The sequence below is a fragment of the Solenopsis invicta genome, chromosome 12 (assembly GCF_016802725.1).
Source record: "Solenopsis invicta isolate M01_SB chromosome 12, UNIL_Sinv_3.0, whole genome shotgun sequence".
NCBI classification, from domain to species: domain Eukaryota; kingdom Metazoa; phylum Arthropoda; class Insecta; order Hymenoptera; family Formicidae; genus Solenopsis; species Solenopsis invicta.
Window position 1 is genome coordinate 19,218,442 of NC_052675.1, and position 18,756 is coordinate 19,237,197.

Below are 18,756 nucleotides of genomic sequence, written 5' to 3' on the forward strand. Positions count from 1 at the left end.
GTATAAAATACTTTTTGTATTAGTTAAACATACGATTATCATTTATAGATGTAATTATTATTAATATTCCAAACACATACATACATACATACATACACACATATATCTTTTTTACTTTTTTTTGTTTTCTTTTATACGTTTATTACTGAAAAGTTTTAAACTAAATTATTTACTTAAATAATGGTATAATTGTAAATTATGCGAGTATAATATTTAGTATTTCAATAATAAATTTTGTGAAAAAAATATAATACGTAAAGGTATTAAGAGATATTTAAATATGCACTGTTTATATTTAAACTACAATTTATAAAAATGTTCTATTTCAATCATTTAATTATAAAAACCTAAAATACTAATACTTTGATTTGACAAACTTTAATTCTTTTTTGCAACAACGAAATATCTAGTATGTAATATATTAAAAAAGAACAACTTTCTAAAAGGACACTTTCTAGTTTCTAAGCGTACATACAATCTCTTTACTAATTATGTTCTCACCATGCTGTTATTATCTTCATATTTATCGTATAGAATGTATCACAGTAAAGTAAGATATCGTGGCTTTCATTAACTGCAATTAATGTTCCTTTTTATTAAATTTATGTGTGTCATGGTGCTGTTGAAATATTACATATTATATTACCATAGCGAAACCCTCCATAGATCCATGAATTAATCCACCGATATTTAAAGTAAATTCTTTGGCTCCTATTTGCAACAAAAATAGTATCATTCTTTGGATATGTACAGGAGTTTTATACCATTTAACGTTGTACCTACAAATTGATCATTTAAAATTAGAATTTTTAATTAGATTTCTACTTGTGATTAATTTTCTTTTGCAACGGATTAGAATTGCAAAATAAGTTTTAGACTCATAATGAATAATTGTGATAGAATATAAAGTTTAGTAAAATACTCTGTAATTTTATAAATTTTTACAATTTCCGAAAAAGAATTGACTTAATTTTGATTGTAAATTATTATTAATTACTATGATTTTTAAATGTAATGGAGAAACTAATAAATAATAAAATTATTTATGACAAAAGACACAAGCGTACTTTAAACACAAGCATACAAACTTTCATAATCCATATTTCTGTTGAAGAAAAATTGTATACATTCATAGTTTTTACAATTTCATGAAATTTTTATTTTTATGTAAGGAGACATAATTTACGTTTATATGTGTTATTTTTTTATTTTATTGTTTTATTTTGTTTAATAAAAACAACTAGAATTTTTTTTTTCACGTGTTTTTTAACATTACAGTCACCTCTATCACAACGATATTCATATTGACCCTATATTTAATATTATTATCTGAAAAAAGGTTGTACTTTATAGCAATATTTCTTACGCAGTAATGAGTACATGATTATTGTGGTCAATAATCTTTTGTCCCATAAGATTGGTTAAAAACATATATATGATAATCATAAACGAAATTGTAAATGAGAATAAAAATTTTTGGACGTCATTTTGAAATGATGATAACTGAAAAATGAAAAAAATATTTTGTAGGAATTATTAGACTGCAATATGTCATTTATAATTCTGTTTCTTATATCATTCTTGCGACACTTAGTAATGTTATAACAAATGCGAAGAGTTAAAATGTTATATTATTAAAATAAAACGTTGAGTACTTATAACAGCGCTGACTCTCAATTACCTGTTAAACTCTCTGAATTTGTTTGAAATTTTTGGGAATCCTAGATCATTATTATTTCTTTGTTAGCTAATATTCCTATTAATTTTGAAACAATTTATATAATTATATGATATAGATGACTTACTTGAAACAAATTAAGGCTACAAGAAGCTACGCCACACACTATTAAACAAGCAAACATTTTCTGGAATGTGGATATGAAATGCTTGGCCAATCTTCAAAAAAGCAAAAATATATTATTTTAAATATTGTATAAGTATTGCCATTGTAGATACAAACATCATAGCTTGCCGGTGAATATTTACGGCATAAATTACGCCCTTGGCCATCCAGATCTTATCTCTCAGCGAAACATGGTGTAAAATTCTTATATTTATTGCGTACTCGATACGGTAGCTAAAATTTATGTTATAATTATACAACAATTTAATTCAATTAAAAATATCTACACGATTCTCAATATGCTGATGATCAATGCCAGTGTCACCTTTAGATGAACTATACAGTAATACAACCTAATATTCTAAAAGATAATTTACCATATAGTTTATCTATACGTCTATATCTATGTTCGTAAACATTGTATATCTGTTAGACAAAGACATTTATTTATTAGATATTTTACCACATAATTAATCCGAAGGTGGAGCCCTTAATTGTTATATTACAATTTTTAATACATCTTTGCTCATACCTAGCAATTCTAAACATTCCACAGATATGCTGGACATACGCAATGTTTATTGTGCCAACTGCTACTATTGAAATAGTACCAACGCAAATGGCTGCGTTGATATGCAAAAAAATCAAATAAAAATATTTGTTTTGATCAATGAAGTATTCTGTTGTAATTAGAAAATTGAATGATCGAGACACGTTCGTTGATGTATTAACATCAATATTCATCCAAAGTTGCATTGTAATGCTACTACATATTCCGCAAATTCCAAGTGCTACAGAATGTAAAAATGAAATTATTATTTAAAATACTTGTACTTAATGTTGTAAATTATTTTGTGCATAGCGCATCATAAAATATTTCAATCCTGCTGAAATCAAATCTTATTACGTAACTAATGGCTATTTATTTTTTCAGTTTTATTTATAAACATATATGCTTTATTAATCGCAATAGAGTGACAAATGCTTTAATAGAATCGTATAGAATTACTAAATTTCTGCTGAAAAAATGCGAACTTTAAATTGCTATAAAAGATTCTATATAATTGCTGTGAAAAAGAAACAAGTGTCTTACTCGTAATTATAGTCGTAAAACGTTGCGCAAGGCAGTCATATTTTTTTATGATAGTAATTTCATTTTTATCCTTTAATTTATTGTGTACACACTGAAGCTGCATCATTAATTCCTTCACCTGTCATTCCAACAACTTTATATACATATACATATACATCACAACACATACCTAACAATCCACGAATACAACTGTCATATAACATAGATAGAAGTAAAATAGATTTGCATATATATTATATAGCAGTTACATTTGTGTGTACTAAATATACTTTAATTTAAAAATTCTCTATACAGAGAAAAGATTATCTTGATTATCATATACTTATTAAGTGATCGACTTACACTTTTGATGTTAAAATAGAACGCATAATACTTTATTGTATAAAAAGCGAAGAAAGATGCGGAAGACAAAACCTTCATGAGGAGATCCAAAGTATAATTTAACGTTAGAAATGTAGTCAGCTGCTAGCAGACAGTTTTATTTAATTTTACTCAGAAGTTTGATTAATACTAGTTACAATATATTTCATACAAACATTGCGATAGAACAATTAAAAATATAATAACGACTTACTTCTTGGAAGCTTATAAAATGACGTAGTTATTAACATTTATTTTAATATTTTCTTACCTGAAATATAATAATCGCTATCAATGTAGCAGTAATGAAAATATGCTGCAATCCAGTAACGATGGATTGTTGATAGGGCCATAAACCAACCATGAGCAATAGAATTCTATTTATATTAAAATACTGTTGTTCTCCTTTTTGGATCATATCCAAATGGGCTTCCAAACATGAATGATTTAAAAAAAAAACAACTAGAATAAAGTTATCTTCTTTTTTTTTCATTGATCGACTGAACGTTCCCTCTTCTAATGTAAATTCTAGTACAATCATAATTTACATAAACGCCTATCATATCATTAAGTGTTTAGATACTTACCTATAATTTAGAAACATTTCTTCGACTTACGTCTATAATAAAGCCATAGATCTAAAAATTCACTTTATACATAACTTTCATAAAAGTATTATATTCATTGTATGACTTTTTCCAATAAAAGGAAGGAAGAGTTTATTATGCGATATCAAAAGTTACGCAAGCGCATTCTCTGTTTGAGATCCCGCAACTTCATGTTTTATGCTGGCATTCGTCAAGTATACTTGCGTTATACCTTCCACACAAATGCAACACCTTTCATATATAATTCTTTTGATGTCGGTTCTACTTGGTGAAACTCATAATCGGAAAATGATCGAATTAAGTAAATATACACAACACCGTAAATTTTAAATTAGCAATTAGGGCGATAAATGATTTTAACATATACAGCGTGTCCCAGAAAGCTTGCATCTACTTTTGAAAATGGATTCTTTGGAAAATTCTAAAAAAAAAATCCTAATACAAAAATGTCAAAAGGTAAAATAGTTTTCAAATTATTCGCGATTAAAGTTTACGAATCATAGAGTTGACATTTTGCGCGCTTGGGCATGGTGACACGACAAAGTGCTACAAAGGTACATCTTGATATTGAGGTTGTCATATAAATACGCAGTAACATTTATATTAAGAAATTATGACCGTAGCAAACATATTTGTACATTACATATGCATAATAAAATAAAATAAAATAAGTTTACAATAAAATATTAATTCAATAACAAGAGATATTAGGATTTTTTTATTAGAATTTTCTAAAGAATTTGCTCTCAAAAGAAGATGCGAGCTTTCTTAACACCTTATATAAATATTAAAAGTATTTTAAGTATTTAATCGGTATAAATATCATTATATTAGGAAAGAGGAGTTTGATAAAAAGTATGTTGAGTGAAATAATGCCAATTAAATATTTGGTTAATATGACGAAAAATAATTTTACTTTTTCTAAACATTTAGTAAATATTATGATATAGGTATACCAATTGTTTGCTAATGCTTATCCAAAATTTTTCATTGTACTGACAATACCTTTTTCTACTTTTATCATGTATTTACTTATAACTAATGTCTGAAAAAAACTAATTTAAATTTAATTATTTATATAAACATTAGTTTATAGGTAATTATACAAAATCAATGTTTAATGAGTTAATAGCAAATAGTTCAAAAAATCACATATGCATTGTTTATATTAAGATTACAGACAATATAAGGACTAATTTTAATTTATTATAAAAACATAAAATATTAACATTTTGATTTGGATAACTTTAGTTTTGTACACTTTTATAATATCTCATAACGATATGCTATACTTGCACAAAAATAAATTTTTCTATATAAACATGGACATTTTGCTATTTCCTTAATTCTTCCTTTACCACGATGTAATAAATTCATATTTGTTTTATCATCGCATTGAATATATAACAGTAAAATATGACACCGAGGCTTTAAATAGCTGCAAATATACATAGACTCTTTTATTAATGTGCAACGTTATTGATGTAATATTATACATACTATTACATTATATTACCGTAGCAAAACACTCCATAGATGCATCAAATAGTCCAGCAACATTTAAAGTAAATTCCTTGGTTCCTCTTTGCAACAAGAATAATATCATTTTTTGCATGTGCAAAGAAGATTTATACCACTGAACGTTGTACCTACGATAATGAACATGAATTGCTAACTTGAGATAAGAATTTTTTTATTAGTTTACTATTTGAAGTTAATTTCTTCGGCAACAAATTAATTTTATATTTAATGTTACACAATTGAATCACTATTAAAAGACTTTCTTACGCAGTATTGAGTACATAATGATTGTGATCAATTATATTCTGTCCCATAAGATTGGCTAAAAACATATATAACATACATACTGTCACAAATACAAATGGCATTATAATACTCCCAATATCATTTCTGAATAATACTAACTGAAAAGATGAAAAACAAATTTTATTATTATATTCCAGAATATATATCTACTAACGTATGAATACCACAAAATAATTTTTTTTTATTTTTTTAAACAAATATTGGAAATGGTTTACACAAATAAAATATATTATTGTAAATTTATTATATACATTGTGCTAATTAAACACAAATTTCAATAAATACTATTTTAACAAAGAGATGTGAAAGTGATTACAATATTACATCCATTCGTAATATTGCTCAGTTTGTCAATAAGGATTAAGTAAGTCTGCATGTTATATATCTCTTATATACCTCTGCATTTTAGAGGATTTTCTTTTTATTAATTTTTTTCTTTATAAATATCTTATTTAAAAATATCTGAAGTATTGCATTTGTATATTATCTATAAAGTTTTGTTTTTTTTGCGTTTTCTGTTTTTTTTTTTTTATTTTGCCATCTCGGCTGTGTGTTTATTCTTTTCATACTTATTAAGCAGTATTTTTACAAATTTCAGAGCAATATACATAAATACATATAATTATATGATGTAAGTAACTTACTTGAAACAAGTTGAGGCTCAAAGAAGCTATGCCACATACTATTAAACAAAACATCATTATCTCCAAGATTGACATTAATTGTTTCATTAATCTTTAAAAACAAAGAACATTATAAAAATGGCATACATGTTAATATTTTAAATACGAACTTCATAGCTTGCCGATGAATGTCTACGGCGTAACCGATGTTCTCAGCCATCCAGATTTTATGTTTTTGAGTGACATTCTGTAGAATGTTGATATTTATTACATATTCGATACGATAACTGCAAATATTTATTTCGACGTAATGACACTGTATGTCTGAAAAATTCTCAGATTAATTTTTCCTAGAAAGACTAGCATCACATATCGGTCCGTGGCTGAAAGACGACAAAGTTTTGTGTTCAACATGTTCAAATTTTGCCAATATCCGATTAGTAATTGACGAGTAGAATATTGTCTTTCTGTTCTTCGTATATTTATGTGCGATTCCAGTTTCACGATGGAAAGACATGTATTCAGAAGGAATTTTTAAAAGAAATGATGTAGACATGTATATTATGTGATCCGCAAACCAAACGGCAGTTGTTTGCGTGAGTAAATCCAAGCAAATTCAGACCATAAAAAATACATAAAAATGTGAAGACATTACACATTGCACTTTATAAATCTCAAAGTCTAGTCTATCTCGAATTTATGTCTTCAGAACTGTAAATTCGGTATTTTAATAAAGAAATTCTAAAATGATTTCTGAAACAATTTGGCCAATGAAATTAAAAAATACGATAAGAGCCTTCATCATTGGTTTTTATTTTCACCTTTTGATATTTTCGAGAGGCGTTCTGTTTCACACAAAATGCACATGACGCATCATTTATCCTTGTTGTTCACTAAATATTAAACAAAGATGATGCATCGTACGCATTGTGCGTGAAACAGAACGTATCTTCTATTTGCCTGGGTTCACTCATGCAAAAAACCGCCTTTTTGTTTGCGTGTCATATGAAAGACCAGATGTTATCATCACATAGCCGTTACAATCGTCTAAAAATTCTTTCTTAACACACATACTTGTTTTTTCATCATAAAATTAGAATCACACTCAAAATAAAACGAGTTCTTACTCGTCAACTGTTAATTCGGTATTGACGAAGCTGGCATACATATGTTAAAGACGGCTTTATATTATAATTATTTTGGCCATCAACCGATGGTGGCAATTTGTCTTTCCAAGAAAAAATCAAGTTGGGAATCTTTCAAACATATTGTATATACCTTCCAAATTATTAATGATACAATTTTTTAATTAATATTTCTACACAAATGTTTTACAATGTGTTGTATAATATGTTGTACAATATGTTGTTTAAAAATATAAACTTCTATAATTACAGTTATAACCTTTCCTACACCTGTATCGTACCTAGCAATTCTAAACATTCCACAAATATGCTGAATATATGCAATAAGTATTGCACCAATTGCTATCATAGCAATCAAACCAATGCAAAAAGCTGCGTTAACGTGTAAATAAATCAAACCAATATATTTTTCTTGATCAATGAAATACTCTGTTATAAATATAAAATGGTACTTTTTAGATGCGTTTGTCGATAAATCAACACCAACCATATTCGTCCAAAATTGTACTATAATCATCGCAAACGTTCCGCAAAATAGTACTGCTAAAGAGAGAAAATTAAAATAAAATAATTATTTAAATTATTTGTGTAGAATGTCATAAATCGATTTACGTAGTGCATTAACAAATTTATTTGGACAAACGTCTTTACAGAATTGCAAAAATTTTTTTTAACACAAAAATTGATTTTGTATACACATGATTTCTGGTAACTTGCGTAACAGTGCTCAAATAAATATTAATGTACTTGAAAGTAGTTTTAAATCGAAAAATATTGTACTGCTTTGAGATTTTTGCATTAATTAATAAAAGTGTTAATTTGAATTAACCTGTAAGTCAACCTATTCTGTTTGTATTTGAGCCTAAGAATTATCGGCACCTTGTGTACGTAAATGCGTGCGTGTGATTGTGTGTACAATCACGTATCAAATTGTTATAGCCGCTATTGAAATATTGATTTTTTCCCTTTTGATATTTTGTATATTTTATTAAAAATATAATTATATCCAAAATCAATAAAAGTTACTTACCTATCAGTCCAGTTACATAACGTTTCGCAATACAGTGATACTTTTTTATAATAGCAATTTCATTTTTATCTTTTATATTATTGTGTACGTGTTGAAGTTGAATCAATAAATCCTTCATCTGTCATATCAACAACTTTTGTATATAAAAGATTAAAGTATGTGTACATACATACACACGCGCAAGTACTTATTTAAAAAAATTTGTTACTTGGAAAAGATCATCCCGTTCACCGAATACTTTGACTTACACCTTCGATATTAAAACAAAACGAGTTATATTTTATCATGAATACACCGAAGAAAGTTGCGGAAGATAAAACCTTCATGAGAAATTCCGAAGTACATCTTGACGTTAGAAATGATGTCAGCTGCTAACAGACAGTTTTATTTAATTTTTACTCAGAAATTTGATTAATACTTGTTACAATATATTTAATACAACCATTATTGTAATAAAGTAAGATAACTGCACAGTGACAATTTGCCATTTAGTAGCTTAAAATAAAATAGATACAACGTATTATTTAGCATTCTCTTACCTGAAATAGAATAAACGTTATAAATGTAGTAGTAACAAAAATCTGCTGAAATGTAGTAAAGCTAGATTGTTGGTAAGGCCATAAGCCGACTATGAGTAATAAAATTCTATTTACATTAAAATACTGACAACGATCTTTTATTTGGATCATATCTTTATGAGGCTTCCGACGCGAATAATTGTGACGCAGCCGATGGGAGTACATTCATCCCCTTTTTCTTCATCGATCGAGTAAACGTTCTCTCGTCTAGTGTAAATTTTACTGTAAGTATTGTAATTTGAGTAATGGGTCTTTATGCCATTGTGTGTTTAGATACTTGCCTATAGTTTAGAAACATTTCTTCTTGTATCTACATGAAATTTATATATCTGAAAATTCATGTTTCTTTACATTAAAAAGAAAAAAAAGCTTATGGTAAGAGATCGAATGTCACGCAAGCGCATTTCCTATTTTAGATCCTTCAGTCTTATACAGACATTCGACAAGTGCACTTGTATATCTCCTCTGCCAGATCGGCACTCTTCACCTATAATCCTTTTGATGTCAGCTCTACTTGGTAACAATCATAAATGGAAAATGATCGAGTTAAATAAATGTAGACAACACCGTAAATTTCAAATTAGTAATTAAAGCGATAAATGATTTCAACATGTTTAAATATTAAAAGTATTTTAGGTATTTAATTGGTATAAATATATTAAGGTATAAATATCGTTATATTAAGAAAGAAGCGTTTGATAAAAACTAACAAACGTTTAATGCAATAATGCCAATTAAATATTTGGTTAATATGACAAAAAATAATTTTACTTTTTCTAAATATTTAGTAAATATTATAATATATGTACACCAATGGTTTGCTGATACTTACCAAAAATTTTTTATTGCACTTACAATATCTGTTTTTGTTTTTATCATGTATTACTTATAAACAATACCTGAAGAAACTAATATTAAATTTAATTATTTGGATGAACATTAATATATATTATATTAAACAAGTTTAATGTTTAATCAGTTAATAACAAATACCTGAAAAAATCGCATATGCATGGTTTTGTATTTAAAGTACAGAAAATACAATGACTATTTTTAATTTATTAGAAACATGAAGTATTAACATTTTGATTTGGATTTGTACATTAGTTTTGTACATTTTTTTATAATATCTTTTATAACACTAACTATATGCTATACTTGCGCAAAAATAAATTTTTTTATATAAACATGGATATCTCGTCATTTCTTTAAGTATTCCACGATGTAATAAATTGATATTTGTTTTATCATCGCATTGAATATATAACAGTAAAGTATGACACCGAAGCTTTCACCAGCTGCAATTATACATAGTATCTTTTATTATATTAATGTGTAACGTTATTGATGTAATGTTATATATTATATTACCGTAGCGAAACACTCCATAGATGCATCAAATAGTCCAGCAACATTTAAAGTAAATTCCTTGGTTCCTCTTTGCAACAAGAATAATATCATTTTTTGCATGTGCAAAGAAGATTTATACCACTGAACGTTGTACCTACGATAATGAACATGAATTGCTAACTTGAGATAAGAATTTTTTTATTAGTTTACTCTTTGAAGTTAATTTCTTCGGCAACAAATTAATTTTATATTTAATATTACACAATTGAATCTCTATCATAAGACTTTCTTACGCAGTATTGAGTACATAATGATTGTGATCAATTATATTCTGTCCCATAAGATTGGCTAAAAACATATATAACATACATACTGTCGCAAATACAAATGGCATTACAATACTCCCAATATCATTTCTGAATAATACTAACTGAAAAGATGAAAAACAAATTTTATTATTATATTCCAGAATATATATCTACTAACGTATGAATACCACAAAATAATTTTTTTTTATTTTTTTAAACAGGTATTGGAAATGGTTTACACAAATAAAATATATTATTGTAAATTTATTATATACATTGTGCTAATTAAACACAAATTTCAATAAATACTATTTTAACAAAGAGATGTGAAAGTGATTACAATATTACATCCATTCGTAATATTACTCAGTTTGTCAATAAGGATTAGGCAAGTCTGCATGTTATATATCTCTTATATACCTCTGCATTTTAGAGGATTTTCTTTTTATTAATTTTTTTCTTTATAAATATCTTATTTAAAAATATCTGAAGTATTGCATTTGTATATTATCTATAAAGTTTTGTTTTTTTTGCGTTTTCTGTTTTTTTTTTATTTTGCCGTCTCGGCTGTGTGTTTATTCTTTTCATACTTATTAAGCAGTATTTTTACAAATTTCAGAGCAATATACATAATTACGTATAATTATATGATGTAAGTAACTTACTTGAAACAAGTTGAGGCTCAAAGAAGCTACGCCACATACTATTAAACAAAACATCATTATCTCCAATATTGACATTAATTGTTTCATCAATCTTTAAAAACAAAGAACATTATAAAAATGGCATACATGTTAATATTTTAAATACGAACTTCATAGCTTGCCGATGAATGTCTACGGCGTAACCGATGTTCTCAGCCATCCAGATTTTATGTTTTTGAGTGACATTCTGTAGAATGTTGATATTTATTACATATTCGATACGATAACTGCAAATATTTATTTTGACGTAATGACACTGTGGCTGAAAAGTTTCCATTATTTTTTCCTAGAAAGACTAGTATCACATATCGGTCCGTGGCTGAAAGTCGACAAAGTTTTGTGTTCAACATGTTCAAATTTTGCCAATATCCGATTAGTAATTGACGAGTAGAATATTGTCTTTCTGTTCTTCGTATATTTATGTGCGATTCCAGTTTCACGATGGAAAGACATGTATTCAGAAGGAATTTTTAAAAGAAATGATGTAGACATGTATTAGGAGTACAAGAAAACCGCCGTTTTTTGTCAAAATTTGAGGATTGATTGTTGAAAAATGGTTACATACTTATTCTTGAAAGTATTGTCCATCGCTGGCCACTACTTTCTCCCACCTTTCGGGTACCATACGAATCCCGCGTCGAAAAAACTGCTCGTCTTTTGCGGCGATCCACGAATCGACCCAGTTTTTGGCCTCTTCGTAATAATGGAAGTGCTGCTCAGCTAGGCCATGCGCCATTGATCGGAACAAGTGGTAATCTGAAGGGGCGATGTCAGGAGAATACGGCGGATGAGGTAAGACGTCCCATTTCAATGTTTCCAGATAGGTTTTAACGACCTGAGCAACATGTGGCCGAGCGTTGTCGTGCAGCAACATCACTTTTCGTGTCTTTGCTCGTATTGTGGCCGTTTTTTCTGCAATGCTCGGCTCAAACGCATTAGTTGTGTTCGGTAGCGAGCTCCTGTGATGATTTCACCCGGTTGCAACAGCTCATAATAAATCACGCCGAGCTGGTCCCACCAAATACACAGCATGAGCTTCGAGCCATGGATGTTTGGCTTGGCCGTCGATGTTGATGCATGGCCGCGGTATCCCCACGATTTTTTTCGCTTTGGATTATCATAATGGATCCACTTTTCATCGCCGGTTACAATACGATGCAGAAAACCCTTCCGTTTTTGCCGTTGGAGCAGCTGTTCGCACGCGAAAAAACGCCGTTCGACGTCTCTCGGCTTTAATTCGTATGGCACCCAGTGTCCATGCTTTTGGATCATTCCCATGGTTTTCAAACGATGTGAAATAGCTTGTTGAGTCACGCCCAATGAATCTGCAAGCTCCTGTTGCGTTTGAGATGAATCTTCATTCAGTAATGTTTCCAATTGTGCGTCTTCAAACTTTTTCACCTGTCCGGGACGCTCCTTGTCTTCTATGCCGAAATCACCACTTTTGAAGCGTTGGAACCATTCTCGACACGTTCTTTCACTAATGGAAGCCATAAGTTTTTACAATCATTCGACGCGCCTCAGCCGCAGATTTTTTCGAATTGAAGGCAAAAAGCAAAACTTCCCTCAAATGACGCTTATTGGGCACAAATTTCGACATTTTCGATCACAAAAAAATATATAACGCCGATAAAAATTCACAACTGCAATGATAAGGAATTGTTGCCAGATGCCCAACCTTACATTTAAAATTTTTGATCTAACGTTTGGCGCCAGCATTTACCGCTGGCGCCATCTACTGGAAAACGGCGGTTTTCAATTTGTACTCCTAATATATTATGTGATCCGCAAACCAAACGGCAGTTGTTTGCGTGAGTAAATCCAAGCAAATCCAGACCATAAAAAATACATAAAAATGTGAAGACATTACACATTGCACTTTATAAATCTCAAAGTCTAGTCTGTCTCGAATTTATGTCATCAGAACTGTAAATTCAGTATTTTAATAAAGAAATTCCAAAATGATTTCTGAAACAATTTGGCCAATGAAATTGAAAAATACGATAAGAGCCTTCATCATTGGTTTTTATTTTCATCTTTTGATATTTTCGAGAGGCGTTCTGTTTCACACAAAATGCACATGACGCATCATTTATCCTTGTTGTTCACTAAATATTAAACAAAGATGATGCATCGTACGCATTGTGCGTGAAACAGAACGTACCTTCTATTTGCCTGGGTTCTCCCATGCGAAAAACCGCCTTTTTGTTTACGTGTCATATGAAAGACCAGGTATTATCATCACATAGCCGATACAATCGTCTAAAAATTCTTTCTTAACACAGGGACTTGTTTTTTGTACTTGTTTTTTCATCACAAAATTAGAATCACACTCAAAATAAAACGAGTTCTTACTCGTCAACTGTTAAATTCGGTATTGACGAAGCTGGCATACATATGTTAAAGACGGCTTTATATTATAATTATTTTGGCCATCAACCGATGGTGGCAATTTGTCTTCCCAAGAAAAAATCAAGTTGGGAATTTTTCAAACATATTGTATATACCTTCCAAATTATTAATGATACAATTTTTTAATTAATATTTCTACACAAATGTTTTACAATGTGTTGTATAATATGTTGTACAATATGTTGTTTAAAAATATAAACTTCTATAATTACAGTTATAACCTTTCCTACATCTGTGTCATACCTAGCAATTCTAAACATTCCACAGATATGCTGAGTATATGCAATAAGTATTGCACCAATTGCTACCGCAACAATCGAACCAATGCAAAAAGCTGCGTTAACGTGTAAATAAATCAAACCAATATATTTTTCTTGATCAATGAAATACTCTGTTATAAATATGAAATGGTATCGTCGAGATGCATTTGTCGATAAATCAACACTAACCATATTCATCCAAAATTGTACTATAATAATCGCAAATGTTGCGAAAAATCCTAATGCTAAAAATAGAAAATTAAAATAAAATAATTATTTAAATTATTTGTGTAGAATGTCATAAATTGATTTACGTAGTGCATTAAAAAATTTATTTGGACAAACGTCTTTACAGAATTGCAAAAATTTTTTTTAACACAAAAATTGATTTTGTATACACATGATTTCTGGTAACTTGCGTAACAGTGCTCAAATAAATATTAATGTACTTGAAAGTAGTTTTAAATCGAAAAATATTGTACTGCTTTGAGATTTTTGCATTAATTAATAAAAGTGTTAATTTGAATTAACCTGTAAGTCAACTTATTCTGTTTGTATTTGAGCCTAAGAATTATCGGCACCTTGTGTACGTAAATGCGTGCGTGTGATTGTGTGTACAACCACGTATCAAATTGTTATAGCCGCTATTGAAATATTGATTTTTTCCCTTTTGATATTTTGTATATTTTATTTAAAATATAATTATATCCAAAATCAATAAAAGTTACTTACCTATCAGTCCAGTTACATAACGTTTCGCAATACAGTGATACTTTTTTATAATAGCAATTTCATTTTTATCTTTTATATTATTGTGTACGTGTTGAAGTTGAATCAATAAATCCTTCATCTGTCATATCAACAACTTTTGTATATAAAAGATTAAAGTATGTGTACATACTTACACACGCGCAAGTACTTATTTAAAAAAATTTGTTACTTGGAAAAGATCATCCCGTTTACCGAATACTTTGACTTACACCTTCGATATTAAAACAAAACGAGTTATATTTTATCATGAATACACCGAAGAAAGTTGCGGAAGATAAAACCTTCATGAGAAATTCCGAAGTACATCTTGACGTTAGAAATGATGTCAGCTGCTAACAGACAGTTTTATTTAATTTTTACTCAGAAATTTGATTAATACTTGTTACAATATATTTAATACAAACATTATTGTAATAAAGTAAGATAACTGCACAGTGACAATTTGCCATTTAGTAGCTTAAAATAAAATAGATACAACGTATTATTTAGCATTCTCTTACCTGAAATAGAATAAACGTTATAAATGTAGTAGTAACAAAAATCTGCTGAAATGTAGTAAAGCTAGATTGTTGGTAAGGCCATAAACCGACTATGAGTAATAAAATTCTATTTACATTAAAATACTGACAACGATCTTTTATTTGGATCATATCTTTATGAGGCTTCCGACGCGAATAATTGTGACGCATCCGATAGGAGTACATTCATCCCCTTTTTCTTCATCGATCGAGTAAACGTTCTCTCTTCTAGTGTAAATTTTACTGTAAATATTATAATTTGAGTAATGGGTCTTTATGCCATTGTGTGTTTAGATACTTGCCTATAATTTAGAAACATTTCTTCAACTTGTATCTACATGAAATATATCTGAAATTTCATGATACTTTACATTAAAAAAAAAAAGCCTATGGTAAGAGATCGAATGTCACGCAAGCGCATTTCCTATTTTAGATCCTTCAGTCTCATACAGACATTCGACAAGTGCACTTGTATATCTCTTCTGCCAGACCGACACTTTTCACCTATAATCCTTTTGATGTCAGCTCTACTTGGTAACAATCATAAATGGAAAATGATCGAGTTAAATAAATATAGGCAACACCGTAAATTTCAAATTACTAATTAGAGCGATAAATGATTTCAACATGTATAAATATTAAAAGTATTTTAGGTATTTAATTGGTATAAATATCATTATATTAAAAAAGAAACGTTTTATAAAAACTATCAAACGTTTAATGCAATAATCCCAATTAAATATTTGGTTAATATGACAAAAAATAATTTTACTTTTTCTAAATATTTAGTAAATATTATAATATATATACCCCAATCGTTTGCTGATACTTGCCAAAAAATTTTCATTGCGCTGACAATATGTGTTTTTGTTTTTATCACGTATTTATTTATAAATAATACTTGAAGAAACTAATATTAAATTTAATTATTTGGATGAACATTAATACATATTATATTATACAAGTTTAATGTTTAATCAGTTAATAACAAATAGTTGAAAAAATCGCTTATGCATTTTGTATTTAAAGTACAGAAAATACAATAACTTTTTTTCAATTTATTAGAAACATGAAGTATTATCATTTTGATTTGGATAACTTTAATTTTGTATAGTTTTTTTATAATATCTTTTATAACAATAACTATATGCTATACTTGCACAAAAATAAATTTTTTTATATAAACATGGATATCTCGTCATTTCTTTAAGTATTCCACGATGTAATAAATTGATATTTGTTTTATCATCGCATTGAATATATAACAGTAAAGTATGACACCGAAGCTTTCACCAGCTGCAATTATACATAGTATATTTTATTATATTAATGTGTAACGTTATTGTTATAATATTATACATTATATTACCGTAGCGAAACACTCCATAGATGCATCAAATAGTCCAGCAACATTTAAAGTAAATTCCTTGGTTCCTCTTTGCAACAAGAATAATATCATTTTTTGCATGTGCAAAGAAGATTTATACCACTGAACGTTATACCTACGATAATGAACATGAATTGTTAACTTGAGATAAGAATCTTTTTATTAGTTTACTATTTGAAGCTAATTTCTTGGGCAACAAAATAATTTTATATTTAATTTTACGCAACTGAATCTCTATCATAAAACTTTCTTACGCAGTATTGAGTACATGATGATTGTGATCAATTATATTTTGTCCCATAAGATTGGCTACAAACATGTATAATATACATATTGTCGCAAATACAAATGGCATTATAATATTTTCTACATTATTTCTGAATAATACTATCTGAAATAGTGAAAAACGAAAGATATAGCGTAATGAGGAGAGTGATTTAGATTCCACGCGTAATCAACTGTTATATAGAACAAAATATCCACCCAGATGAAAAAAACTTTTGTGCCAAGTTTTATTTCAGAAAACCCCCACAATTTCGATATGTCACAAGAAATGTGTTTTTTGTTAATATCTTTTTTTCTCCGTTAAATCTAACTTATCCTTTACAAAAAAATTGTAATGATAAAGGATATTCATATACGTTAGCTCTAATTTTTTTGTCGGTTTTTGCTAGAAAATTCTGATTTTTAAAAAATTTTGAATTTTGAAAATATCATTTTTCCTTGATCTAAAAAATTAGCAATATTTTTAAACAATTTAGTGGATAAGTCATATGACATATTATATTCAATATTTTTTCAGATTTTTTAATTTGATGGAATGTGAAAAAAAAATAAAACCGATATTTTTAATTAATTTTTTATCTTAATGCATTCGATTGATATATATCGAATATATTAAATCGTTTTTGAATATAATTACTTTTAATTACACCTTTGCGAAAACTAGTATAAAATTATAGAATTCACGTAATTTGAACTAATGAGATTTTAATTTTTTCACACAGAAAAATAAATTTTCTTTATTTAATAACTGTGTTAAAAGACAGTAAGATAAATAAATAAAATTAATTTGAAATTAAATACAAAAGCCAAATTAAAAGTAGTAAATTTAAGATTATGAAAAAATTTGAAGAGTAAATGTTACACTAAGTATACTGTACTATAATTAAATTGCATATTATTAATGCAGATTTTACGAGAACAAATCTTGTTTAATTACAAAATTTTTAATTTTTTTTGACACGTTGAACAAAATTGAAAAATCTGAAAAAAATATTGAATATAATACGTCATATGACTTAACCACAAAAGTTTTTTTTTAATGGCCAATATTTTAAATCAAAAGAAAATGCGATTTCTTAATTCTAGATTTTTTTAAAACAGAATGTTCAATAAAAAACAAAAAAAAATTAAAGCTTATGTACTCGTACATAGATACCATTTATTATATAATCATGAATCTTTTGTAAAAGTTAATGTAGATTTAATGGATAAAAAAAAATATTAATTATAAATCACATTTCTTCAATATCTCAAAATTGTGAAGGTCTTTTGAAAAAATACATGGCACAAAATTTTCTTTTATCTGGATCGATATTTTGCCCTATATAACGATTGATTACGCGCAGACCCAAAATCACTCTTCTTATTACACTATACCCTTTTATTATTATGCTCCAAAACTTTGTTTTTTGATTAAAAATTAAAAATGGTTTACACAAATAAAAGATATTACTGTACATCGATTATGAATATTGTGCTAATTAAACACAAATGTCAATAAATACTGTTTTAACAGAGAGATATGAAGATGATTCCTATATTACATCTATTCGTAATCTTGCTCATTAAGTTTGTCGATAAGTATTAGGCAAGTCTGCATGTGTATATCTCTTGTATACCTCTGTATTTTAGGGATTTTTTTTCTCATTATTTT

The 18,756-nt window shown here is 28.0% G+C and overlaps 4 protein-coding genes across 14 annotated transcripts in view; 1 reads left to right on the forward strand and 3 right to left on the reverse strand.

Moving 5' to 3' along the window:
• The window catches only part of LOC105202583 (non-structural maintenance of chromosomes element 3 homolog), a 314,468-nt gene that overhangs the window by 196,066 nt on the left and 99,646 nt on the right, over positions 1-18,756 (forward strand). The window lies entirely within an intron of this gene.
• On the reverse strand, positions 302-3,398 carry LOC120359127. The gene is made up of 8 exons (XM_039455616.1): positions 3,279-3,398; positions 2,937-3,054; positions 2,376-2,634; positions 1,961-2,077; positions 1,806-1,896; positions 1,367-1,503; positions 647-779; positions 302-574 (listed from the first exon to the last, which is right to left on the reverse strand). Exons 1-8 carry the CDS (start codon positions 3,354-3,356, stop codon positions 524-526), a joined length of 984 nt encoding a protein of 327 aa, XP_039311550.1. The 5' UTR covers positions 3,357-3,398; the 3' UTR covers positions 302-523.
• On the reverse strand, positions 5,053-9,335 carry LOC105198364. Of its 5 annotated transcripts, XM_039455560.1 has the most exons (10): positions 9,183-9,335; positions 8,972-9,068; positions 8,778-8,897; positions 8,530-8,647; positions 7,781-8,042; positions 6,525-6,641; positions 6,376-6,466; positions 5,693-5,829; positions 5,421-5,553; positions 5,053-5,342 (listed from the first exon to the last, which is right to left on the reverse strand). In XM_039455560.1, exons 2-10 carry the CDS (start codon positions 8,972-8,974, stop codon positions 5,292-5,294), a joined length of 1,032 nt encoding a protein of 343 aa, XP_039311494.1. In that variant the 5' UTR covers positions 8,975-9,068; positions 9,183-9,335; the 3' UTR covers positions 5,053-5,291. The 5 variants fall into 5 exon arrangements, with proteins under 5 accessions (XP_039311494.1, XP_039311495.1, XP_039311493.1 ...); XM_039455561.1 differs by having other exon boundaries at positions 8,778-9,068; XM_039455559.1 differs by lacking the exon at positions 8,972-9,068 and having other exon boundaries at positions 7,781-8,039; positions 9,069-9,335.
• Positions 10,147-17,208, reverse strand: LOC113004050. 3 transcript variants are annotated; one of them, XM_039455551.1, is made up of 11 exons: positions 17,072-17,208; positions 16,800-16,932; positions 15,527-16,726; positions 15,122-15,412; positions 14,874-14,991; positions 14,125-14,386; positions 11,580-11,696; positions 11,431-11,521; positions 10,751-10,887; positions 10,479-10,611; positions 10,147-10,424 (listed from the first exon to the last, which is right to left on the reverse strand). In XM_039455551.1, the coding sequence occupies exons 4-11, from the start codon at positions 15,197-15,199 to the stop codon at positions 10,308-10,310; spliced, it is 1,053 nt and encodes a 350-aa protein (XP_039311485.1). In that variant the 5' UTR covers positions 15,200-15,412; positions 15,527-16,726; positions 16,800-16,932; positions 17,072-17,208; the 3' UTR covers positions 10,147-10,307. The 3 variants fall into 3 exon arrangements, with proteins under 3 accessions (XP_039311485.1, XP_039311484.1, XP_039311483.1); XM_039455550.1 differs by having other exon boundaries at positions 10,147-10,405; positions 15,122-15,241; positions 15,413-16,726; XM_039455549.1 differs by having other exon boundaries at positions 15,122-15,241; positions 15,413-16,726.